The following is a 26,029-nucleotide window of genomic DNA, read 5'->3' on the forward strand; positions in this document are numbered from 1 at the left end:
AGGTGAGATTGGCTAGTGGAGGTAGTGTCTAAAAGCCGGTTGACAAATTTTTCAACCCTTGAAACAAATACCCTAGAGTTGAAGAATAGTAATGATATGTGGTTATTTTTAAATCCTAATCATAATTCTCAACTAAAACTAATCTTTGTCCCAAACAAGGGGTGAACTATTATAACTCACTTCACTCCACTCCTAGCCCCAAACATGTTCTATATGGCTAGTTTACGGCGATTTTTCAAAAAGGAAAAAGTATTATTGAGGAGCATTTTCACTATAAATTTTGAAAACATATGATGTATTTCATTACATGAAAATATTGTCGGTAGTTAACCAATTTTGATGAGAGTTACCTTCAAAGACCCAAGTTCAAGATTGATTAAAAGTACATAAACTAAAATTGAACTAGAACTACAAAAACACCAACATACTTAACAGTATTTAATTAGTTCATACTACGCATAATTAGTTCATAATACGCATGAAATCATAGATGTATGCTTGTGTCTGAATATTTTTAACATCATCTAATGTTGGAGAGATTCAAACATTTAATCTCTTAACAAAAAATATATGTCTAACTCAATTAGGTTGAACATACAACCTAAATGAATAGCTCATGAACTTAACAAAATCTAGACTATGTAGCCCCTCGTACCCGAAACATAAGCTTGGTTTTACAAGCTTAGGCAACGTTAATACAATAACATTTTCAAGTATAGCAATATTTCAAATCTATCGGTGATGGAATATGAAATTTTACCATTTATAATAATACCCTTTAAACCCAATCTAAAATTAAAATTAAAAGGAAAATCAATTATGTCATATACATGACAGTAACATTGTAGGCACGATTAAAAGCCTATGGTTATACATTTACATCTTTGGAAATAGCATCCACAGATGTGTTCTCCATTCCACCTCTCTCCTTTTGCTAGCTATCTCCTATTTATGGTCAGAATATTTTCTATTTCTCAACATCAAGTTTCCTACCTTTGTAGGGAAGGGGTAAACAAAAGAAAATAATTAAGTAATCACCAAAAAGACTAACCATGATTAACATTTGTCAGTCTTGCTAGCACTGGTATGGTTGAGGGAACCACTTCATTATTAGTTTATGTTTCAGTTTTATAATCAACATGAAAATACCATAGCTTGGAATGTGAATCGATCCCATTAGTAGATACCTGGGATTCATCAAAGAAAAATGATTTAGAATCAATCTTATCCACAACAAGTGTGTTTGGGTGTTTGGAAGTGATATTTGGAGTAGTGATTTAAAAAAAAAAAATAGATACAACTAATTTTATAAAATTGATTTCTAAACAATTAAATTTATGTTTTTGCTAACAAACTTTAAAATTGATTTTCAACGTTAATGTTTCATACCAAAAGTGATTTTAAAACTATCAAATTAAAAAGGGTTATTTTTACATTTAGAAGTTTATTTTTGAAAAAATAATTATAATAAATAACTAATTTTATTAATTTATTTTATTGTTAGATTAGTATACGCAAAAAAAATGCAAATAGAAAATTCAAAACATATGATTCATCCAAACTAAAAATGTTCTGTATCATTACAAAATACTTAAATAGAAGGAAAATGTGGTGCCATGTGAAGAATGGTTGAGGCATGAGATGGATTGGAGAGGATGAAGACAAACGTGAAATTTGAATCAACGGGATGAGATGCTTCAAAAATCAATTTTAGGTTAAAAGTTTTCGTATTAAATAAAAGGGTATTTTCAGTATTTCAAAAACTATGAAAAATAAGGTGTTGATTCTAGAATAATCACCTTCCCATGAGAAGAGATGATGCTTCAAAAATCAATTTTGAGTGATTTCCCATTTTTCTAAATCACTTCCATTAGGTTACCAAACACCATATTTTTGTGCAAAAGTGATTTTGGCTATGCTAAAATCACTACTAAACAGACTTGTAACAATATGTTTGAAAGTGATTTTGAAACATGTTTTTAATCATTCAAACATAATTTGATACTATGAAAACTGTGTTTGAAACTACAAAAACAATCATTAAAATGATTATATGATTAAATGTCTCTCATAAAATTTGTTGAGGTGCTGGATATTAAAAAAAGTGATTATATGGAAAAAAGAAAACTTTGAATAAATCATTTAAAGAGCAACTTGCTAGTGAAAAATGCCGAGAGAGAGAAAGAAAAATAGCTAGGGTCAGTACCTTATGGAACAAACGTTCAGAGATCTATATTGTTCCATTTTGGTTTGAGGTTAATGGTTTATAAATTATTTGATAAAACCAAACATAACACGTTGAATGTTCATTTATATGGTGAATAGATCTCTACTCAAAGTATATAACTTTCGAACTTTTAAGTCACATCTAGGAGCTATGTTTCAAAATAGATTTGACGTCTTTCGTAAAATGATTAATGAAAAATTGACAGCAACGAATATAATTGCTCTTTGAATAGAGTTTAGGAAACAAGTACAAAGGTTTATAAACCAAGAACAAGTAAAGAAAAACCTTCTTTTAAAAATAAATTTATACGATATAAACGCAAGTGAATATGTACAAATTACTAGTCATTTGTTTGTTAACCAGAGCATAATTTCTAGACTGTGATGGACTTGCAGATCATAATAGATTAAATACTTAAGTTATGTGAAAGTTCATGCCAAATAGTTTTTTACTGAATTGAAAATCTAGGTACGTACCATAATGGAGAATAAGGAGCCGACAGATCAAGAAATGGGTAAGGCCATCTGCAGAAAAGAAAGGCAACTCTTGCTATTTTATTGGTGAATTTCAAAGGCAAGAGTTGGAAAATAGAACTAAGGGGAATTGTAGGTTACCCAATCGAAACAAATGCATGAACGATCCACTGGAAAATGACATAAATACCCGTCCATAAAAAGAAGAATGAAATTCGGAACGTTGGAAGTGTCTGCAGTGGGTTGACATCAAACAGCATATTAAAAGAAGAGTACAAGGAAGAAAAAAAACGAGGTTAAAAGACAAAGCAGCTTTCATGAAAAGTAACAATTAGTATCTAAACTTGTATCGGTAAAAGTTCTCATTGTATTGCGAATTAGTAATCCTTGAACTAACAATTTAGTCCATATGCTATGAAGATTTGTAGCAATTAAGTCAGAATCATGAAAAATACTGTTGAGATTTTAATGGGAATCTCGTTCATGTAGATTCATAAATACAATTTATAGACAAAATGTATCTATAAATTAGATTCAATTGTAAAAGAAAAAAAAAAGCAGAATGAGTAAATTGTAATATACTATAGTACAGAGACTTGTTACAACGTTCAAAGTAGTGGGACTAAATTTTACAAACTAAGATTAAGGACTAGTTGTTACTTTAGTGAAAGTTTAGGTATCAAAAATATTTTTAAACAAAAAGTGATACAGAAGAGAAAACATTACCAAGCTATTAAGAGCAGTTTCACCGAGAAGTAAAATCAAATTCAGCGTGTGCATATTGATCATCATCTGACATTATGGAGATAACTGATTGAGATGGAGCAAACCTTAAGCAAAGGAGAATTAGAAATTGTCATAAACGAACTATGAACTGATATCCAACAAACATTCTCGAGTGATTACAATGATACTAATTATAACTATATCAGAGCTATCGTTTGATGCATCTAGTCTCTAATGGGTCTCAACCGATTATGATTAGCATCCAAGTAAACAACAAAGTAAAGGCTAGACATTTTGCTTGAAACCACGGTACTTACAAAGCTTAAATTGTAATCTTTGATGGTAAGAAATGGGAATATGACAAACCAATAAGTGCAATCAGTGAGTACTACTGCCCCTGCATTGATCTGTTTGGAGAAAACAAAAAAACAAAGTTGGCAAAGTCGATTGTGATACAAACAAAATTGAGAATCGGTTTTTTCAAGAAAAAAAAAGGTTACACAGAAAATTAACCTGGAATAGAACTTCAAAAGTATAACTCCAGATGTTGACAGCCGTCGAAGACAAGCTTTGGTCCTTGGAATACGAAACTATATTTCCTCCAATTAAATTTGAGGGCTTCCCAGAAAGAAGAGGAACATGTTGCCCTTCCTCCATCCTATTCTCATTAAGTTGAGCATAAAGACCTTGTGTTCTTTTTCTGTTACAGAGAAAAACTCCATATATGGAAATCAATGACCCACACTGAAAGAAGAAATTTAGATAATGAGCTATTGAAGCATTGAAGAAGCTGAAATACATAGAAGTTTATGCTATTGATCAGTACTGAAATTAAGAAAAATAGAAGAACATACCGCAAAATATATTGTAAGTAAAGTAAATGTCCATCTGCCAAACAATCCATACAACAAAACATTAGTCAGAAGATTATAAAGAGAACGAGGTTCATAAACACTGGAAAATTGTTGGTAAAATTGCACAGTATATCATCTACAAGAATGCAATCCAGGATACATAAATGATAAATTCATATTTGCAACCTCCTGAAATAATGATACATTCTTTCCAGTAAATATCCAGAACCCCCCAAATCGCCTCCATCCTTGATGTTGAATCAATAATTTAAATGCCTTATTTTAACTAAAATCAAATGAGTCTAATTAAGACAACTCATTGACTCACCGTTTTCATGAACAATTAGTATACGCTGAAGGTTTGATTTGCTGTACATTACTTTAAGATAGCCAAGATGATAATCACAGTAAGAAGAGAATGCTTACTGAGTATAATAATAAAACATGGAAGCTCCGTTAACCAAAGCCTTCACAATTAATGAAGCCAACATCAAACCAAATGCACAAACTCGAAAAGCCAATAAAAAGATGGGATGAATTTGTATGAGACATGGTGTCCAAGCTTCACAACCCCGAAGTTTGTTTTTATCCTGCTGAGTTCCTTGTCGGCTATGTCCTAATCTATCCTTGACTTCGTAATTCCATATCATCCATAGTGCAAATGTAAAAGAAGCAAATACCCAAATTTCACAGATTAATGCCCACCAGTTTAACCAGTAACTGAGGGTCGTTGCATCGCCAGTAGCTTCGAACAGCATCCTGATACCGAATATAATTAAATTACTTCCAAATTTCATTGATCATCCTCAAATTTCTAATAAATTCTATTCCGTATAAAAACTGATCAATACATAAAATTTCAAGCCAATAATTGAAACCAGAGTTCTTAGTCATTAAAACTAGAACGGTCCATTCCTCAGATCAATCCATTAAACAAAAGATAAGCCAGATTCAAACTCTTCAATCACAGCCCAGATTAGCAAATGTAAATGTCATTACAAACCTCAATAAGAAAATTTTCAAGTCATTATTACGTCATTCAATTAAAATCAATTCCATTCTACTTAGTACTGAACTATTCATTTCTCAAATTAGAGCCACAATTCATCATATTATTAACAAAATTGCACACCACATGATCATTAATTAATTGGAATCACTTTTAATTCCCAATCTAGACACGTTTTTCTTCGTACTCTCAGCAACTGCACTGACTGAATGCAATCGAATTAAAAACCGGTCACTTACAGAGACGGAAAATGGGAAAAAGTGAAGGATTCCTGAAGAGGAAAAAGAATTTGAAGATGATTCCAGTTTGAATCTTCGTTTTCGTTGATGGCGACAACAGATGTTGGCTTGAAAAGATGAAAACGTCAAAATCAAAGGAGAATGATAAGGGAATTGCTTCGTCTTCGCCTTAAAAGTTCGCTACGTTCTCTATGGAGCTTCTAACGGTGATCGTTGGTCCTCCACAATTTCTCAGCCTCAAATTTATTTTCTATTAGTTATTCAAAATGATTGAAATTTTGTTGAGGTTTAAGAGACAATTACCTTTTTACCCCCTAAGGATTTTTTTTCCAATGATTTTTTATTTTTATTTGATCCTCAAGTTTCGATTGAAAACAATTATCGTAGTAGGTATCAATTGTATGGATAATAACTAAGTGTAAATTATAGATATAACAAAGTTTATTTGGGATAGAGATAGGGCTTCTTTCGCTAATAGATTTTTATGATTTATAAATATAAACTTTGATTTATTTTGTTATATTTAAATTTTTTAAAAATATTATTATATATGTTAATACTTTAAACTTGATACATACAACTGTTAAAACATATACAATAATTAACTTAAAAAATATTTAAAAAGTCCATTTCGTGAAAATTATTACAATCATATAGAAAATCTATTTCGTACTTGAGACAACCAAATTAGTATATCAAGTGCTTCAAATTAAAATTATTTGAGACCAAAGATATAAGTACAGTGCTTTTGAGTCCATTACTTTTTAAAATATTTTCAATGTACGATAAATTGTTGTTCCAATGATTTGTTAAAATCCAACAAAACCTTACAGAAAAAGGATACTTTTTTAATTATGGTTTTAATGATTTTGGTTGCTATTTTACGGACTATATTTCTAATGTTAATATGTATTGAAAAACAGAGTTTTTCATGACTTTTGGAGCACTTCTCGTCCAAAAGCCATACATATATATAGTACGATGTTTGTAATAGATATTGATTTTGAAAGATAAATTTAAGTATGTGAAATTAATTAAAAATATATACCGTAAAAAAAAAGAAAAATAAATAATTCGACCAACCACCCAAACCAAATAGATTTTTAAGAGTTGAGTTGGATTAAGGTTGGAAATTTAAATTCAAGAGCTTAGAAATACATATGCATGCCAAATGTTTGTTTTTGTTTTTGGATTATACATCAACCTAAGCTGGAGTTGACCATTTTTGTTTATGTGATTATGGTTTGACCTTCCTTTAGAGCAAACTTTGTTTGTTCTTGTTTCATTCACTGGTTTTATATTTAAGTAATTGTATTAGTAAATTCAATGGTTTCAAAATTTATGATATTTTATGTCACCCATTAAAAAGCTTCCCTTAATTGGATTTAATTGCTTATTGAATCTTTTTGCAAATTTGAGTGAAAATTCATCTAATAATTTTGATACTTCAAGAAGGATTTTAGTATAATTCTTGTCTATCTATTTATTGATTTAGACTGAGTTGGATAACTATTTGAATTTCAAAAAATTTAAAATTTACAAACAACTATTTGAATTTAGAAAATTAAATTTTTATCTATTGACATTTTAAATATTGTTAACTGTATTGAGAAGTGTTTATTGATCAAATTAATCCTTAATTTTGTTTTTCAAATTTAGTGGAGTATTAGTAGAAGAATAAGAAACAATACTAAACAAGTTGTAAGGAAACAATTCATATTTTTAAAAATAAAATTTCATCAAATAGGATGTTAGGCACAAAAAGGTTATACATTTCTCGTTTTTGAACATGACTTCTAATTGATAAACAACGTATACATTTACATTTAATAGTATAAGTTGGTTTTTAATTAATAAACACAATTGATACACTTGCATTTTTTGGCATAAGTGTTGGAAATGTAAAAAGATAAGATAGCTCAAAGAATAGTGAGAGATCTCATCCCCAATTTTTTAATTAGTAATTAATCTCTTCTATACAAACCCTCAATTAATGCAAAATAAATAATCGATAGATATACATCCAAAAGCAAACCAAATAAAAAAAATTCAGGAGGAATGTGGTTCTCAAATATTAAGTTTTGAAGAAAAATGAGAATTGATATCTCCGTTATAACATCCAAAGACTTCTACGAAAACACATATCTAAAAAATGTAGATGAGAGTAAACTAAACAGCTAACCAAGAAATGGAGAATGGAGTAAATAAAATAAAATAAAAAATGATTGAAACGAAGTGCTTTCTCAAAGTCCAACAACAGAAAGACCAAAATGTTTAGAAGAAGAGAGCTTACTCCCTTTAGCAAACATGTACATCTCATTGAGACAGACATCATCACCACATTTACAATTTAAGTCTTTTCTACTACAACCTTCTTCTTCAAATTTAAAACCCCCTTTTTTGTAAACACCTCTCTCCTCCCCCCAAAAAAAATTAAAAATTAAAAAGCCTGTTTCATAAAAAATATCTATAAGAGGATTCAGGCACACACAAAACTCCTATAAGCAGCGACACCCTTCCTTTTGAACCAAAAAGAGTTGGGAGGTTTGGAACTTCAGATAGCATAAAAATAATTGGGTCTTCTTTTAATAGTTTCCAAAATATAATCAGAGAGCATATGGCACCAAAAAGGCGATATAACTAACTAACCGCCATTCACTACCGACTGACCCTTGTCCCTTTTTCAAGAAGAATTGGCCTTAGAAATGATGATATTTATTTATCAGTCTGATGCTCCCTTACCTTGTTCATCTTGCGGGATCATGCCTTCCTCGTCTTCTTCTCGAGGATATGAGGAGCGAGAACTCTTTTCGTATCCTCCCCCGTCAGTTCTATCACGAGGTGATCTTCTTGAATCCTTGTTATCTAGGTTGTCATGTGTGCCTCCAGAGTTTCCCTTGTCCAACACTGTTTTATGGAAACTCAAAATTGGAGAACGCTCTCGTGCTGGAGGAGCCCGGTTAAAACGGTTAGGACTACGGCTTCGGCTACGGCTCCGACTTCGGACTTGGTTCCAGCTTCCAGAACCATTCTTACTAGCATTTTCAATTCCTCGAGGTGGAATGTTGCTACGTTCCATCATGGATTGGTGAAAACTACGAACTGGAGAGCGATCACGTGCTGGTGCAGACCTGTCGGGGCTCCAGCCTGGAGGACTGTGGTCACGGTTCCAACTTTTGGTTCGGTCACCTCCTGCACCACCCCTTGGAGGACTCCGACTGCGACCACGATTGTATCCAGAATCATACCTGTCAACCAGGAAAAATAAGAAGCATCAAAACACCAACTCGATCTTTAAAACTTTCGGGAACCCTAGAAATGATTAAAAACAATTTAGTACCTATCTCGTGAGTCGAAGTCATACCCTCGGCCACCACCTCGTTCTGGCTTGGAGGAAGAAAAGGAAGACATTCCCCGTCCACCCCTCCCACCAGAGTTTGAATCATTGCGCCCACCTCGACCACCATCACGACCATCAGAGCCAGAACCCCAACGTCTAAACTTGGCCATTCCATAACTTCGAGAAGCCATATCACGAAGTTCTGGTGGGACTCGCTGGTTAGCTCCCTCCAAAATTTTGATCAGATCTGAAGCATACTTCGCATCCTGCTCACCGAAAAATGTGTAAGCAATGCCGGTAGCACCTGCTCTTCCAGTTCGACCAATCCTATGGACATAATCCTCCACTCCGGATGGGAAATCATAGTTGATAACAACCCTGTAAAGAAGTAGAGATTGTAAGATAACATGCTCCATATGACACTAATAAAAAACCTGTATATTAATTTTTGCATCTCTCATCCCCACCCCAAACACAGAACAGGCCAAGTTTACAAATTTTAAACCACGAGTAAATAGAATACAGCCATGTGGGGTCTCAATTCCGACTGATTTCATAACCATCCTTTGTTTTTCTGTCGTTCCCTGTTATATCCATTTAACTGTGAATCTCTCCTATTTTGTTTACAGGAAGATGACTTGCCCTCTCTGCATACAATAAAGAATAGAATTTTGTTTTAAAATGAACTATATATGGCGATGCAAACCTGATGTCTTTAATATCCAATCCTCGAGCTGCCACATCAGTAGCTACAAGCACAGGAGTCCTTCCTGTGCGAAATTGACCAAGAACGTGATCTCTCTCACCCTGGGATTTGTCTCCATGAATTGCTGCAGCTCCAAATTGGCGTGTAAGATTGCGAGCAAGCTGATCACACATTTTCTTTGTAGAACAGAAAATTATCACTTTTGATCCAGGTTCTTGAGATCTCAATATCTGCTCCAATCGCCTGTGCTTCTCCAATGGTGCTAATGGTTCAATATGCTGCCATGCAAATCAATGAAGTACGAAATCCAAAACTGAGACTTTAATTCAAACAATGAAATGCCTACAGCTTAAAAAAGAAATCATAAAAACAACCAAATGAAGTAGACTGAGAACAACGATCCCATATATTGAGAAAACGTACAGTTAAGTTCATACCTGAGTGATGGACTTGTTGGCAACAAGCTCGTCGACATTGCCGATATTGACTTGAATAGGATTAACAAGCAGATCTGATGCAATTTTTCGAACTTCTTTTGGCCAAGTAGCTGTGTACATTAAAGTCTGCCGGCGAGCAGGTACCTCCTTTACAATCTTTCTAATCTGGGGTTCGAAACCCATGTCCAGCATGCGATCTGCCTCATCTAGTACAAGATAAGAAACCTGATGCAGACTGATTCTCCTCATCTCAAGAATATCATTCAAACGACCAGGAGTTGCAACTACAATATCTACTCCACGGTCTATATCCCTCAATTGTGGGCCCTTCGGTGCTCCTCCATATAGACACTTCAATATCACAAATAAGAACAGTGAGTGATTTGCATAAAAAAATGGATACAATATTAATACAATTACAGCATGCTTAAAAGGCGCAAGCAGTTAGAAAATGAACGGAAAATGAACCGAAGCTAAAGGCACACAAGATAATGGGGTACTTCTAAAAGTAATGCCTCACAAAAGAAGATAATGAGACCAGGACCCCACATGAATGCAGGAAAATAAATTACACCGTGTTCAAATTCCCAAGTATCCTCCAAATTTTGAACATTATGAGGGGCGTTTTGGAGGGAGATAGGGAGGAAGGAGTGGATTTCCCCAAAGTGTTCACTGTGGGCATGACTTTTTAAATCATTACACTGTTGCCAAGACTAAACAGCTCCACTCTTTGCCCCAAACACCCAAATGTTTATGTCATCAAAGAGATAACCAAATCACCTCATTACCATAAAGTTTTCCAAGCAAGCAGTTGCTAAACCTAAAACTCCAATGCAGAAAAATATGTAAAACAAATTTTAGAAATGATGAAATTAGTGATTCACCATAGGAAATTGGGCAAACTAGAACAACTTGGAGGTGGAATTGCAAAGCTCCAAACAAAATGAAAAAATAATAACGAAGAATAAGATATATATTAGAACAAGCATACCGCGCAAGAGATTCTCGATGACTTCCCAAACTTCACAGCTTCATCTTGAATCTGTGTTGCCAATTCCCTTGTGGGTGACAACACCAAAACAGTCGGACCTAGCTTAGGATCGTTTCGAATGCGCTTGAGATGAATAAAACCTGGTATTAAGTACCCAAGAGTTTTCCCTGAGCCTGTTTTAGCAATAGCTACAATATCTCTACTTTGAAGAGCAATTGGCCATGACTGCGCCTGAATTGGAGTTGGAGCAGAGAACCCTGCATTATGTACCTGGAAAAGTCACCCCTATTAAGCAGAGGAGGCTTCAAAATATCTGGTTGGTTTTCATTTTTCGATTTTTAGAAGAATACGCTAAGTCCAGAAGAAGCATCATCCCCCATATGCATGCGGCCATTGCTTGCTGCTTGCAAGCTACAGAAGGAGGAGGCCTCTTCTTTCGTACAAACTAGTGGGAGACTGAATCATCACCAACGGCAGTCCCGGCTGCAAATATGGGTGATTCGGAAAGCCCTTCCCAGAAATTGGTCCACCATAAAAGGGCACTCCAAATTAAAGCAAGCCCCCAAACAAAGAGGGCACCACAGCGTACGACATTAGCTCCTCCCAGGAGCAAATATCGCACCTGCGACAAAAAAGTACAGGTGACAAAAAGAATTAACATGACCCCAGCAACCACTTAACTTTCAGCAGAAATTTTTGTTTTATATAGCTGAGTATGCCTACAGAATTGTCAGCCATGGCTAATCTACGAAGGAAGATCGAAATCAACAAAGGCAAAGAAAAAAGTGGAAATTAATACCTCCCTAAGAATCTCAGGTGGGAAACCAGTGACTTCAAATGATGAAAATGGTGCCGGCACATTATCTCCCTACAAAACAATTAACAGAACACTCAATTCTACTAGAAGAAAAAAAATGAACATTAAGAAATTTGTATTCAGAAAATAGAGGTAAATTTCAAGAGAATGGCGATCACAAAAATGCCAAGAAGAAGCGAAAACCCGATTACCTATAAAGAAAGAAAGAAATAATAGCAGGACTATAATCTAATAACCCAAAAATAACAGTGCACTCACCGAAAAAGTTATTTCATGTCGTTGACGATAAGAGTCGGCAGATAAACCACTTCCTGCATCTGATGGTTTGTGTCCTTTCAATGGTGCTCCTCCATGCCCAGTACTAGGTGCTCCGTGTATTCCATTTGAGGTATCATGTGATTGAAAGGTTTCACCCCTTGCAACCTGCCGTATCATGTGAACAAGGAAATGAGTTAACAGAACTTTTCGTTTTGATTTATAAATTATAGTTGAGTTTTTAGATAATAATACTAAACCATACATAATATTACAAAGGCGCATGCAAGCAAGATGGAATCAGCATACAGAAGTAAAACCAAAATTGTAATTCTCTCTCATTCTAAAGAAAGGGGGAAAACATTAATGTAAGAAGAGTTGATGCTAGAGTCCTTAAAAAATTTCAGTGGCAGAAAGATCGCGGAAGAAAATTCTAAAAAGTTAAAATTTCGACATTCCATAGGATAGACAGTGTATAAAAGGGGTTACCCTTGGTAATAGAAAAAAAATACGATTTGTATACTTCACTCTACCTCTTGTTTGGGTGCATGGGAACCTCTTCCGTACTTATCGTTATTTTCATTCAAATTATTATTATAAGAGTGGCCCGAGGATGGCTTTTGAATTTGAACGGAAGAACTTATGGACACTATTGATGAATTAAGAGGAGCAGCAGCCACAGGTCTCTCGTATTGGGTGACATTAGTTTCCGGATTCCAGAAGTAAAGATACCCTGTTTTCCCATCAACTAAACCTCTCCATGGTTTGGGAAGTGTTGGATCTTCTGGTGCATATCGTGGACCAACAGAAACAGCAGTAGCAGTAGCCGCCATAACGAAGAACAGAAGATATATAACTTGACGACTGAGAAAAGAATACAGAGAACTAGATGAGATTACCATGCAAATCTCAAATAAACAACTAAGAATTACTTTTCTTCAAAAACATGCAAAAGCAATAACCAAACCACAGCAACGTGAAAAAAAACTATTAGCAAACCTCGAGGAAACATTTCGAACTAAGTGTGAGATTACAAGGCTATAATTTTCCCCACTGCCCACTTAACCAAGGTTTCCAGGAGATAGAACAGTCAAGTTTGGAAAATCAGCCAACGTCTTTTAAAGAAGTTCAGAACAAACCGGATCTATGCTCTCTCGATGGCCATTTAAACAGATAAACATAAACCTAAGAAAAATCTAGAAAATACTCAACCCGCCAAAAATCCCTATCCTTATTTCAAACTAATGCACGAACAGAAAACACTGAAACATCCAAAAAGATTCAACCTGTCTCAAAGCCTCCGCCAAGCACAAAAACAGTTTGAGGCCTAGGAAAGGGAGATCCAATCAACGAAAACCAACAGCATATGCCGAATTCTTGAAAAACGAAGAAGAAACTAAACGCAAACAGATACAAAACCTAAAATTCTCCAGAGCCAATTACGAGCAAACAACAAAAAAAGGCACATGCAACATAAATTCGTGCATTAGTCCAAAGTTGTTGAACAAATAAACAATCCAAACAAGAACCCCAGAGAAGACGCAACCCTAAACAAAGAAAACAGCACCAGAAATGAAAGGAAATCCGCTAGATCTGCAAATCCAGGAATGAAATTCGAGAAAATAGGATGGTTACCTTAGATAAACGAGGCTGCGTGGATGAAACCAATCGAAAAGCAAAACGATAGCGATGTGTTATCTCTCTACCACGCTTCCGAAGGCAGAGAAGCGTAGAGAGAGATGGTGAAGCGAAAAATGTGGAATCGGATTGCCATTTATAGAAACTGGACGTTTAGCTGCGGCCAACCACGTTCACCCTAACCATGGTTAGGTAATTCCAACTCTGGTTTCCTAATCAAAATTTTGATTTTTTCTTTCTCTCTTTCACACCTCATATCACTAAACCATGCTCCTCAATTGGCTAACTGTGAATCAATTTTATCATTAGACTAGCTATTAAGTCTTTTATTATTTTAATTCTTTATATATATTATACAAATAGAATAAAATCGAGAGATTCAAACTTGTCTTATACTAGATCCGTTAGTAACATAGATAATAGTTTATCGAATTCATCATAAGTAAAATGTAAAATTTTTTAAATATCTTAATTCATTGTGTTATATTTTTAATAATAGTTTTATTTTGATTGTTCATGTGTATTTTAATTTCCAAACCCTAAACTCTAAGAACAATTAATTTTGGGACTTACTATCTCAAGATTAACCAATTAGCTTTAAAGTGAGATATTCTAATATGGGAAGATAAGTATGTAATTATGGCTTTATTCACTTATCAACAAGCTCTTAAGATTCTTCAACTCTCTTAGAAAATTTTTTGTGGTTGAAATGAAGTTTTTTTTTTTTTTTTGGTCTAATGAAGTTTCTGAGTTAATATAACAATAGTTATCCAATCTTGGTTTATAAGTTTATCATACGTAAATTGAATAAATATAAAGTAATTACAATTTATAAAAATTAAAGTTTAATAAAATAAATGATGAGTGATAATCTTTCCTCACGAACGCAAAGATAATGGAAAATTGAGAGAGGGATCGAAAAGGATTTTAAAGAAATTTGTATGATGTTCAATTAAGAGTGTCGGAAAAAGATTTAACATATATATAGAAAAGATTCACCAGGTCAAAACTTTTCAGCACAAATGTTTAGAATTTGGTGATGGAAGATAGAAGAAAATATAGGAGAAAAGATAAGGAAAATGACAGAGTATTAGGTCATTGGCTTTTGAAAGTTTGATATTTAGAAATGAGGTCTTATGTTTTCTACGATCTATCACGGATGAAAACGTTTTTTTATAGCCTCTTTTAAAAGTTGATTTAAATGTTTATAAGTATTTTTAAAACAAAGTTATTAATGATTTTCATCCAAAACATAATGATAAAAGTATTTCGACTTTTCTTAAGTTTTAAGATATTGTAGGGATATTTGAAAATCTAAGGTAGAATCAAATTAAAATTTAAAAGAATTAAACCTTTAACATTTAAATCAATAAGATAAATTTTCAATTTTCATGTTAATTAATATTTTAGAATTGTTATCACAATACAACCTTAAACTAATAATTAGCCCTGAACTCATTGACATCCGTAATTATTTGCCATTTGAGTCCATTTAAAAACTCACTCAAACTCATCTAATAAAATTATTCTATCCCACAATCTTAAGTTAATAATTTTATTTGTTCTCTTTAAATTGTCAATTTGAAAAATCATTTAGGAATGAGTGGTAATCCATTGGAGTCGATTTTTCAGCCGAACCATCACTGAACGACTACGATCAATTTAATAAATGCTCAAACCAACCCCAGCCATTGAATGGTAGGTTAGTAAGATGATTTTATTCTTTAGAAAAAGTTGGTTTTGGATTTTATCCAAATAGATACCAACCAACCACCTTCGTTTCAATCTAATCTGGTCAGTTGACTCGCTTTTTTAGTCTATCATACTCACTCCTACACAAAACAAATCAGGGTAGTAACCATAAACAACTCAAAAGACAACCATAAGAATATATAAACTTCTTTGCTGCTTTAGTTGGGCAGTTTTGTTGATTAATCCAATGATTGAGACATAGTGTACAACAGAGACTAAAGAACAACAGAGGCCTGAAGGGCCAAATAATGATGGAATTAAAAGCCTCATCTTCCAACAGTGTAATTATTGACAAATAATAAGATTACTTTTGTTCTATAGAATATCATGTTCTTTTTTCTTTTACCGCAGAAAGATGGGGCTTCACTTGCTTTACAATCAAATCATCATTCGGTTTTGGTGGCTATACACTTGACCAGGTCTAAGATTCTAAAATAGTCATAAAACAAGATGGACTCTTTTCCCTCAAGTCCATCTCGAGTGTACCTATTGCTACCCGTAAGGTTATTACAAGGGCTCCCTCCGACTACGAGATCGAAACCTCCAAATAAGTTCATATAGTATTGTAATCTATCAGCATCTAGCTCTTGTACATCAGCAAGATCAATCAAAGTCCCTTTCTGGTTGGTTTGCTCCCACCAACTTCGCACAATGTTTCGGTTCACTTCTGAAATGTCGACAGATACAACGTTTTTAAGAGGGATACCTAAGCGATGAAGTGCCACTTCTGCACCTCCAATACCAGAAAAGAGAGAGAGAAGATTGATTCCTCCTGGGAACATGTCCTTCAAGACCGAAAGGTGGTATGCCACAGTGTCGACCTGAAACCAGGAAAAGTTGTAGGCAATCATGTCGTTAAGATATCACAACCATCGAAGACTCAATTGGTTGAAATCCTTGTTGTCTTCCACAACTAGCCTTGGCTGGTCATGGCAAAGCCTCCTAGGATTAATGGGAAGTGAATGAGCGATGAGTATGATGTAACCCCAGAACTGGACTCACATGTTCAACTATAAAAGCTATCCAATTCGATACCGACTAACAACACTCAAGAACCACAAAGAACCAAAATATATATATATATAAAAGATAGAAATATATATTGCAATATGTTTGGTACTTTAGTATGATATTAGTTAAGGGGTATAAGGATAATTAGATAGATAGGAAGTTAGTAGTAGTAATTGTGTAGGAGTGGTTACTAGGGTGGTTACACTTGATATAAATAGAGGGAGGGTAAGTGAGAGTAAAGGAGGTTGTTATGTGGAGTGATCTACGATTTGGGTGAAAGTACTCGAGAGGGAGGTTCCAAGTACCTTATACTTGGGTTTAAGTTGGTATTTCCTTGTAGTTACATGATAATAAATTCAGATAAATTCTTGTTAGGAAGCATCTCAACAGACCAATGACGAAATAACCATATATCATAACCTTATGAGAGCTACTCTCCTAAATTCTCCCAGGGATATCCCATAAATTTCTTCATACCTCTAGCGAGAGCTACTCTCCTAAATTCTCCCAGGGAAATCCCATAAAATTCTTCATACCTCTAGGCGTAACTTTCACTTGCTATTATAACTCAAAAAACGCAACAAACTTAGTGATTAATATCCCCCCTAATAACCATATTAACCAAATTAATATCCTAACTAGGGATCTTACACAATCATAGTCAAAAGAAAATTTAGAGTAATCTAAATATAAGACTGAAAAGAATGAAGAGATTGGTACCTGAAATGAATTACCAAGAGACTTGTATCTGTCTGTCCTACTGATTCCACCTCCTCTAGTATGGTTCTTAGGGAATCCCAAAAGCATTTCTACTTCATCGGGCTCAAGCGGGGCAACCTTATTTTTTCCAACCCAAACCAAATTCCATTTCCGACATTGTTCTACAACAAATTTTTGTACATGTAATGGTGGATCACGTATGCCATCATAATCTTCAAGAGCTTTGCGAATCCTATCAGTCAGCCGAGCACTTCCAATGCAAGTTTGTAAACAATTTAATTGCGTTCTAGTATCCCATGAGGGCCACCACTTCCTTGTTAAAGGCAATGCTTCATGTACGGTGTGGGGAGGCAAAGGAAGAAGAGGAAATCTGCTATGTATTGGGAGATTATGAACGTAGCCTCTTTTTCTTGCAGCAGCACAGAAATATTTGGAATCAACAAATTCCGGTTCAACATCATATAAGAAACGGGAAATTGTATTCCATACTCCTTTCGGAGCGAGGGCCACGTTTTCATAGTAAAAGTAAGGAGGTCCCATGGCTGCCTCTGGAATTTTTCTGTGAACTGTAAGGCACAGTTCATTCGGAACCCCAAACCCAATCATTGGGTTTGGCAAACGAATTGTCTCGTCCTCGTCGTCTTCAAAACACCTTGGTTTCTTCTTTTTCCATGCATCATAGTCATAATGTCTTCTCTTATTGAGCTTACTACAGCCATTGAGATTCTTCGGCTTTGGCTGTTCAAATAATCAAAGCAACAATATATTCTATTGAAATGAAATTATCAATGTAATAAGGCCTTTAATAATGTCAACAGAGACGTTGAAGTCGGTTCTTTTCTGTAATAATGCCAAAATCAAGAATTTCGCAAGACAGAAAAATTACCCTATCCGGGAGATCTCCAAGAAGAACATCAGCAGCCTTTGAAATTTGAGCAGCAGAAATAAAATCTGTCAGCTCTGCAATTGAGGAATGCACACCTGCAATGTTAAAAAGGCACTGTTATTTCGAGTGACCCAAAATTAGAAGATAATCAACTAACATGAATCCTACTAAAGAAACCCAACAAATAAATGAGTGAAGTTGATACAACTTTTCAAGCATTAAAAGATATGTTCGTTTCTGCCTGGCTGCTTTTATTTTTGGGCAGCCATTTTTGTATACCTGTTTCTATTGGTACACGGTGCCATGTATGTTAAACTAGAGTTTCACTTGAACCAGTTTCAGTTATTATGGTTAATATTATTTTTTCAGAAGAAATGTGAATTTCATTGATAATGAAATTACAACTGAGAACTGACAGGATAAAGGTAGGTCTCCCTCCCTAAGAAGAAAATTCTCTTCCAAAAGGATAAGTGTCTTCGAATATTTCCCACTACGAGGTCGCAAAAAGGGAACCCCATCTCACAGCCTACCCATCACTCCAACTTTGAACCACGGCAGTAAATATCAATTACTGATCATTTTCCTCCACTAATCTTTAATCCTGAGATATATTAAAAAGGCTGCCAAATCCGATTAACATAAACAAAAGACTTATTTCCCAAACAGGAAAAAAATGGTGTTGTCAACAAACAGGTATGCACTTTGTTCCTATTATAATTTAATGGAAAGAGGAAAAGCTCCTGTGAACCTCCCAAAAACCACTCCCATTCAAATTCTTCACGCACCTTTGCTCTTTAATTATAGCCTCAGCCAACTCAATTTTCAAAATCATCCTCTTGTAAGGTGAATAGTACTCCCAAATCCTCCATATTCCAAGTCTTGAGTATCATTCAATATCAAATAGACTTGGAATAGGAACTAGGCCATCCCAACACCACCCTACTTGAAAGAAAGACAAAAGAGAAGAATTTTCCAACTGTAAAATCTTAAACTTGTAAGGCAGGGGCCCACTCAAAGGAGACTGTCTCCAACGCTATATACATATGATGTAATGTGCATCCTCATGGAAATATGGGCTAGTAACAACCATGTTTCCTCCCACCAAATCTTAAAAATGTCCCAAGGATTAAAACATCCACCAATATATTCATAATTAGAATCAGAGGGTTTGACATAAATATCCACCAATATTAATAAACAACTTTGATATCTTTTATAAATACCCACAAAACATTAGAATAATAATAAAAATACACAAAATATCATCAATCAATTTCAATATGAAGATACACACTAATTAGTAATAACAATAGCAGGATCAATAACTTAGTTTGCAGTAAAATTCTTAAATCACCGACCTAACTAAAAAGCTTAAGTTGATGGGTTAAGGCAAATTTAATAGAATATCTAACACTCCCCTTCACTTGTGGGCTTTCGAATATGAAGAAAGACTCAACAAGTGAAAATCAATATTAAATTTGGAAGAAACAACAATGCAAAGGCTTGAACACAGCACCTTCTACTCTGATACCATCCTAAATCACCAACTCAACCTAAAAGCTTAAGCTAACGGGTGAAGGTAACTTTAATAGAATATCTAATAGAAAATAACTTAATGTTAAATTTAAATAATTTTTGTAATCATCTATTAACAAAAATATTCAAACATATATCGTTATATCCATAAAATTGAAATACCGAAATCATGATCGACATCTATATTTTAATCCATGACGTCCCTAACAATGAGAGTCCCTAAAGAAGGTAATCTTCTTATCCCATAGCAATTTGACATCTACATTTTAATCCATGACGTCCCTAATAATGACACACCTCGAAGAAGATGATTCTTATCCCATAGCCATCGTTCAAGACTACATTAGGAAAAAAAATTCGTAAACAAAGCATTGCTGGAAGAATGCAACGAATTTGTTAACAATCTAGAGAAGTCGTAGGAGGTACAAACCACATCTCTCTATTGCTGCATAAGCTTCATCTTCAGAATACCCCATGTCCACCAAGAACGTCATTTTGTTGTCAGCATCAGATACAGGTTTTGCAGTCGCCTACACAATGAATCAAACTATCATGACGAAATATTGAGTGGCAAGGAGAAGCATCAACTCAAAAACTTGTCAAACCATTACAAGACACTTGTTCACAAAGTGATAAGAAAGCAAACTGTTACATGAAACCAAAGGAAATCAAACAACCTCATTTTCATAATCACTGTCTAGATCAGAAAAATCATCCAGAAAACTTCCTTCATAATCCGAAAAAGAGTCGTCGGTATCGACGTGCTGTTGCTTTGGAGGAGAGTTTTCAAGAGCCTGCCAGAAGAAAATAAATGGTCAGAGATAGAAGTACAAGAAACAAAGGTCCATGACTCATGATGACTCCTAGCCAATGATCTCCAAGTATTTTATGGTTGAGATCTCAACAATCTCTTGAACATTGGAAATCCAGTTCATCAGGCAAAGAAAATACGAATTGTTAATTTGTTATTTAGATTACTCATAAATACAATAGTTTCTATGTTCCCAATCCGTGATCACATACATAACATTGACTTAACTGCAACCTTTTTATGGGGAGAGAACCCTTTCATCTACAAAAAATAATGACAAAAACTAACTTTGAGAACCTAGTATGTAATCATCAGAGAAACTCACCGACAATGTGAGTAAAGTCTCAAGTATAGAATCGGTGTTCTCCTCTCCTGGATAGTCCATCAAAATAAAGTTATGCAGGTGCTTATTGAAATTGTAAGACAGAAAAAGGAATCCCTAAAGTTTTCTTCAATAAAGAAAAATCACAATTTGTTTCTCATAATCTTATTAGACAAAATATAAGTTACCATTATCCTCAATAGCTTTGGCAACCATTTTTGCAGAAAATCCCATTCCAATAAAATGATCGACTGTCTTAGAGTTGGATGGACCTGCAGATGAGCTTGCCTTCGTGAGGAAGAAAACATAAATTAGAGTTAGTTAAGCAACGAAATCCTACACATCCATCTAAGCTTGATATTGCAATATAATATTATCTTGCTTCTATTAACAAACTGAAAACTCAAACCAAATGATTTTAGCTTCATTTTTCTTATTGTCTACCACACACACATATTAGCTTCATTATTATCACTAGATAAAAGATAACACATACCACAGGTCCACAATTACTTTTCTTATAGTTTAATATCATCAAACACTTGATGTTTGTTACCCTACTCAATAAGAACTTCCCAAACAAGGAGATTTTGAAGTAAACTGCCACTAAACAGTCGAGGAAAGACGACGCAGACAAACTTTACCACAAATGTAGACATAACCTACCATATTTGCCTCCACACCAGGAAATGCCAAACTCGCATGAGAGCCCATAGGTATATTCTCAATTTCTAGCTCATCTTCAGTGTCCCAGTCAATGTTGTCTACTTCAACCCCAAAATTGTCACCAGCCTACAGAAAATAAAGTACGAGGAAAGTTAAACCAAACAGTAAAGAAGAATGGGTGAAAAGAAAAAGCTAATTGTCTAGATATTTAAAAAGAAAAATACACAATAGTTAATGAATTATTCAATTTTTCCCTTGATGTTATAAAATTTTTCATTATGTTCTTTGTTAATAAATTGTAAACTTGATAAGAAATTTTTTTATCAATTGTTATATTATCGTTTAATTAGAATATTTGAACACAGCTAAGCGCCAATGTGTTCCGATTAATGAGGGGGCCCTATTTATAAAATTTAAAAAAAAAAAAACAAAAAAAAACAAAAACCTTTTCTAATTTGGCTTAATTTGATAAAGGCGTTTCTAAATGAGATTTGGTTTGAACGTAATCAACACATCTTCCATGATAAAAGAAGGGATTGGGTTGACATCGTAGACAATTCTAAAAGAAACGCTGCAGCTTGGTGTTCTTCAAACGCAAAATTCAAAGATTACTCCATATAGGATATCTGCCTCAATTGGACTGCCTTCTTCTGAAGAGATTCAATACAGTTTCCCCCTATTGCTAGTTCAAGATTTGTGCTTTTGTAGTTTTGACAGGCTTTAATATGTATTTATACCGTTAAGTTTTTGCATTTCAGCTTTGCTTCAGTCTACTGTAGGTAGACTATATTGTCATTTTGATTGTTACTTTGGTCTTTTAATAACCATAGTATTATTCTTGTATTTTGGATATGATGAGAGTGCTATGGAGTATCAACCTAGGTAAGATGTCTGAGTGCACCTACTGATCCTCTCTCCCTCCCCCCATTTCTAGGCTTCTCTATTATTCTCAATGTATAACTCTCTTGTACTTTGAGTTTGTTACTAATAAAGAAGTTTGTTTCTTTTTCCAAAAAAAAAAAAAAAAGAATATTTGAACACACTAAAATAAAATATGAACATTTATCTCTTCTAGAAGCTTCTGGGAGGTTCTACACATATCTCTCAAGAAATATTTAGGAGATTGTATATGTTGAATGAATATGATTCCTTAGGCTCCAGGAAACTCCCCTTAGATAAGGAAAGACTTCATGAAAAAAATATTTGGGATATTTTAGATTGAAGCCAAGAAAATATCTTTGATTGGCCCCAAATATCTCTTGCCTATAAATTGGGGGCGTGCCCCCACGTATAAGGTAAGTGAACAAAGCTAGAAAACATAAGAAAATGGAGTAAGTGAGAACTAAGAGAGTAATGAAAAAGTTTCTTTGTTCCAAGTGTTGGCCTATTTCCTTCTGTGCTAATTCATTAGACAAAATCTTTGTCATTTTGGTGCTATTTTGACAAATGAAATCCAACTTAACCATGTTCAAAATTTCATCCACTCATCAACAAAATCCATTTTTTTCTGAGTACATGACCACGTGTTTAACTAACCTTGGTTCATCCTCTTCAAAAAGCAATATAATTATTTTTTAGGATAAACAAAACTTCCGTCGAGGAAAAAAAGATGAAAGAATTCCTCAAAAAAGTAGCTCAACTTAATCATGTTCAAAATTTGATCCACTCATCAACAAAATCCATTTTTTCTAAGTAGCATGACCACGTGTTTAACTAACCTTAGTTCATCCTCTTCAAAAAGCAATATCAAATTTTTTTTACGATAAACAAAACTTACATCGAGAAAAAAACGATGAAAGAATTCCCCAAAAAAAGTAGCTCACCTAAAGCAAGGACTCCAACCAATCACGCAAACTAGTGCCTAATAATAGCTACAAAATCTTCAACATTGATGCTCAAAAAGAAATACAAAACCTAAGATGGGGCCAACCCATCACTAGGATCCTTCTGTAAACCTCAATATCATTCCTCTGCCCAAATATCTCACAAAATAGAACACACCTCAACAAGCCATAAGAACTGGCTCATCTCACGTAAACCAAACAGATCTTGCAATCTCACATTTCCAAAGAATGTGATTAAGTTTTTTTTTTTTTTTTTTTTTTTTGACAAAGAATCAATAAATCAGGTCAACTACCAGGGGAAACTTTCTTGAAAGCCGATCCAAAGGGTTAACTCATTCATGCTAGACTTGTCAGGTCAAGAACTTGACTTTCTTTGGGATCTTTATACTCCAAAAAGCAAAAAAGACAAACTCACTAGCAGAGACGGGTCCATCAAACAACAAAAGAAGAAATGACAAGAGAATCCCTCCAAAGCCTCTAAACACGAACATCCTTCATCCCATGCCTAAAAACAAACTCCTCAATCAAAGACAAAAGAGAGACGGTATTTTTCACTCTCCTATCGAACAATGAGCGACTGAACCCAAAAGAGATGGAAAGCAAGCTCCCCGACTAGCTAAAAAAAGTCACCAAAACGACCCCATCGTGATCTTCTCAAAAATATGTTTCCTCTTTCCCACTACACAATGGAAAAAGTGGGAGAAAGAGGGGAACTCAGTAGAAATATCCCCATGGCCACTCAAAAGGATGAGGATCATACTTGTGAGCAATAGTCCTATGCCAAAAAGTGTTGGACTCAAGGGGTAAACACCAAAGACTAATTGCTTTCCAAAGTAAAGAGAGAAATATTACTGCATACATATACTCATACAAACCATGTCTCTCACACACTGTGTTTGAGGATGTAAACTTCTTTTACAAAGTAAAGAATAATCATACCATCCTTGAGTTCTGGTGGACTACGATTTGGTGGTAGATAGGGCCTTCAAGCTGCAAACAAATACAACTAAAACTGAGAAGCGAGAGATACAAGCATCAAACAAGCTGTATTTGAGAGTACACTAGAAAAACGGTTTGTTCGTTGGAATATATTAAAAAAAATTGTTCTCTTTCAATTCCCTTAAAAGTTATATCAATTTTCACCCTAAACTTTTATTTTCATCAATTTGGACTCAAAATTTACATAACCGTTGTAAATTTTACTACCTCTCAAATTCTACAAATTTACCCATTAGTTTTAACAACAATAATATCCAAAAGCTCCCTAATTAAACAAATTCAAGTTTTGCCTAAAATTAAATTTGGTAAATTCACAAAACCAACTAGTCTATTGAGTCCCTGTTTGGTAACCTTTTGTTTTTTGTTTTTGAAACTTACGTCTATAAAAACCTCTTCTACTTCTAAATCTTTTGCTTTGGTATCTACTTTTTACCCATGTTTTCAAAAACAAAATCAATTTTTTTCTAAAAAATGTTTTTGTTTTTAAAATTTGATTAAGATTGATACAAGTCACGATAAGACGACAAAAAAAATAGACTTGATTTTCAAAAACCAAAAATAAAAAATGAAATGATTACCAAACAAGTCCTAAATAACTCCACCAAAAATAACAAATTTCACTATGTGGCATATATCTATATCCGATCAATTGTTTACCAAATATATGTTTTATAATTCATTGGAAGTACATAATTTTCCAATGATTTCTACTACAGAACATGCTACCTTGCAGCACTTTTTAAAGTTTACGATAAAATTACACCTTATCCAAGTTTAGGGTAAAAAAATGGAACCACCTAGCCAAGTTCGGGTTAAAATGTCTAATATTTCCCTTATTTTAATTAAATTTATTTGTGCAAGTATAAACAATAATAAACAATAATAAAATAATAAAAACTCCCGTCATTTCTCCCTTTTATATTTCCACTTTCTTCTCCCCCTAGAAAAGACTCTCCATCTTCCCTACCCCAGCCCCAACAAATCAAACGTCTAAATTTCCAGCAGAAATGATGAAAAAAACACGAGCTTGAGCCTCATTTCCCAAGCATCAGATAATTCCACACACTCGAAGACCACGAAATCTCACATGCAAAGCGAATTCAACCCTCGTTCCCACTTCTTACAAGCAATCAAAACGCACAAATTACAAGATAGTCAAAAGGCAAAAAGTGACACAAATTACAGAATTACAGAATTAAAATTAAAATTAAAATTAATAGATCTAGATAATTCAGAAACGAACATTATAGAGACAATAAAAGAAAATTCATATCATACCTAACAAAAAATGAGGCTCCTTAGATGAAATTAACACAGAGAAATGCGGAATTACAATGCGATAAATCTCTCTATAACGCTTCAAAAAGTGGAGAAGCGAAGAGAGATGGTCGCCGGAGAGAATCAGAGAATCATGTGTAGAACCGTCGAAGAAGAAGGGGGAGGGGGAAATTGGCGTCTTCCGGCGGAGAATCTCCGGATTGGCTATTTCAGTTCTCACTCTAACTAAAGTACATGCGCTTTGATCTCTACGACTTTAGTTTGGTTGAGTTATGTTAGGGTTCGTTTGATAATTATTTTATTCTTCGAAATAAAATTTTAAATAATATAATATAATCAAAGTGGGGCCTACTTTGTCAGGCCTTGTCTGGGCGTACGTAAATAAAATAATAATTTATTTATGTCACGGACTATTTTTCACCAAAAAGGAAATAATTCCATTTTATCTTTCTTTACACCAAATGGAACTTTTAATATTCTTTATAAATTTAA

General features: G+C 34.2%; 3 protein-coding genes across 5 annotated transcripts; all 3 read right to left on the reverse strand.

Moving 5' to 3' along the window:
- Positions 1-795: 795 nt before the first annotated feature.
- Positions 796-5,757, reverse strand: LOC103487109 (uncharacterized). Its single transcript, XM_051083285.1, has 10 exons — positions 5,529-5,757; positions 4,707-5,039; positions 4,281-4,314; positions 3,940-4,170; positions 3,744-3,833; positions 3,427-3,492; positions 2,842-2,933; positions 2,704-2,751; positions 1,052-1,187; positions 796-945 (listed from the first exon to the last, which is right to left on the reverse strand). Exons 2-9 carry the CDS (start codon positions 5,036-5,038, stop codon positions 1,076-1,078), a joined length of 1,005 nt encoding a protein of 334 aa, XP_050939242.1. The 5' UTR covers position 5,039; positions 5,529-5,757; the 3' UTR covers positions 796-945; positions 1,052-1,075.
- A 1,967-nt stretch (positions 5,758-7,724) lies between these two features.
- LOC103487108 (DEAD-box ATP-dependent RNA helicase 46) lies at positions 7,725-13,864 on the reverse strand. 2 transcript variants are annotated; one of them, XM_008445321.3, is made up of 9 exons: positions 13,710-13,864; positions 12,608-12,938; positions 12,078-12,242; positions 11,802-11,870; positions 11,003-11,272; positions 10,012-10,362; positions 9,575-9,852; positions 8,869-9,246; positions 7,725-8,776 (listed from the first exon to the last, which is right to left on the reverse strand). In XM_008445321.3, exons 2-9 carry the CDS (start codon positions 12,905-12,907, stop codon positions 8,251-8,253), a joined length of 2,337 nt encoding a protein of 778 aa, XP_008443543.1. In that variant the 5' UTR covers positions 12,908-12,938; positions 13,710-13,864; the 3' UTR covers positions 7,725-8,250. The 2 variants fall into 2 exon arrangements, with proteins under 2 accessions (XP_008443543.1, XP_050939393.1); XM_051083436.1 differs by lacking the exon at positions 13,710-13,864 and adding an exon at positions 13,361-13,375.
- Positions 13,865-15,680: 1,816 nt separating this feature from the next.
- On the reverse strand, positions 15,681-25,816 carry LOC103487106 (DNA (cytosine-5)-methyltransferase DRM2). 2 transcript variants are annotated; one of them, XM_008445319.3, is made up of 10 exons: positions 25,538-25,816; positions 24,200-24,250; positions 21,417-21,542; positions 20,939-21,038; positions 20,754-20,800; positions 20,295-20,411; positions 20,048-20,147; positions 18,082-18,176; positions 17,196-17,933; positions 15,681-16,285 (listed from the first exon to the last, which is right to left on the reverse strand). In XM_008445319.3, exons 2-10 carry the CDS (start codon positions 24,200-24,202, stop codon positions 15,851-15,853), a joined length of 1,761 nt encoding a protein of 586 aa, XP_008443541.2. In that variant the 5' UTR covers positions 24,203-24,250; positions 25,538-25,816; the 3' UTR covers positions 15,681-15,850. The 2 variants fall into 2 exon arrangements, with proteins under 2 accessions (XP_008443541.2, XP_050940339.1); XM_051084382.1 differs by lacking the exons at positions 24,200-24,250; positions 25,538-25,816 and having other exon boundaries at positions 20,939-21,022.
- Positions 25,817-26,029: the final 213 nt, after the last annotated feature.

This window comes from Cucumis melo, chromosome 4 (genome assembly GCF_025177605.1).
Source record: "Cucumis melo cultivar AY chromosome 4, USDA_Cmelo_AY_1.0, whole genome shotgun sequence".
In the NCBI taxonomy this organism is placed as follows: Eukaryota; Viridiplantae; Streptophyta; class Magnoliopsida; order Cucurbitales; family Cucurbitaceae; genus Cucumis; species Cucumis melo.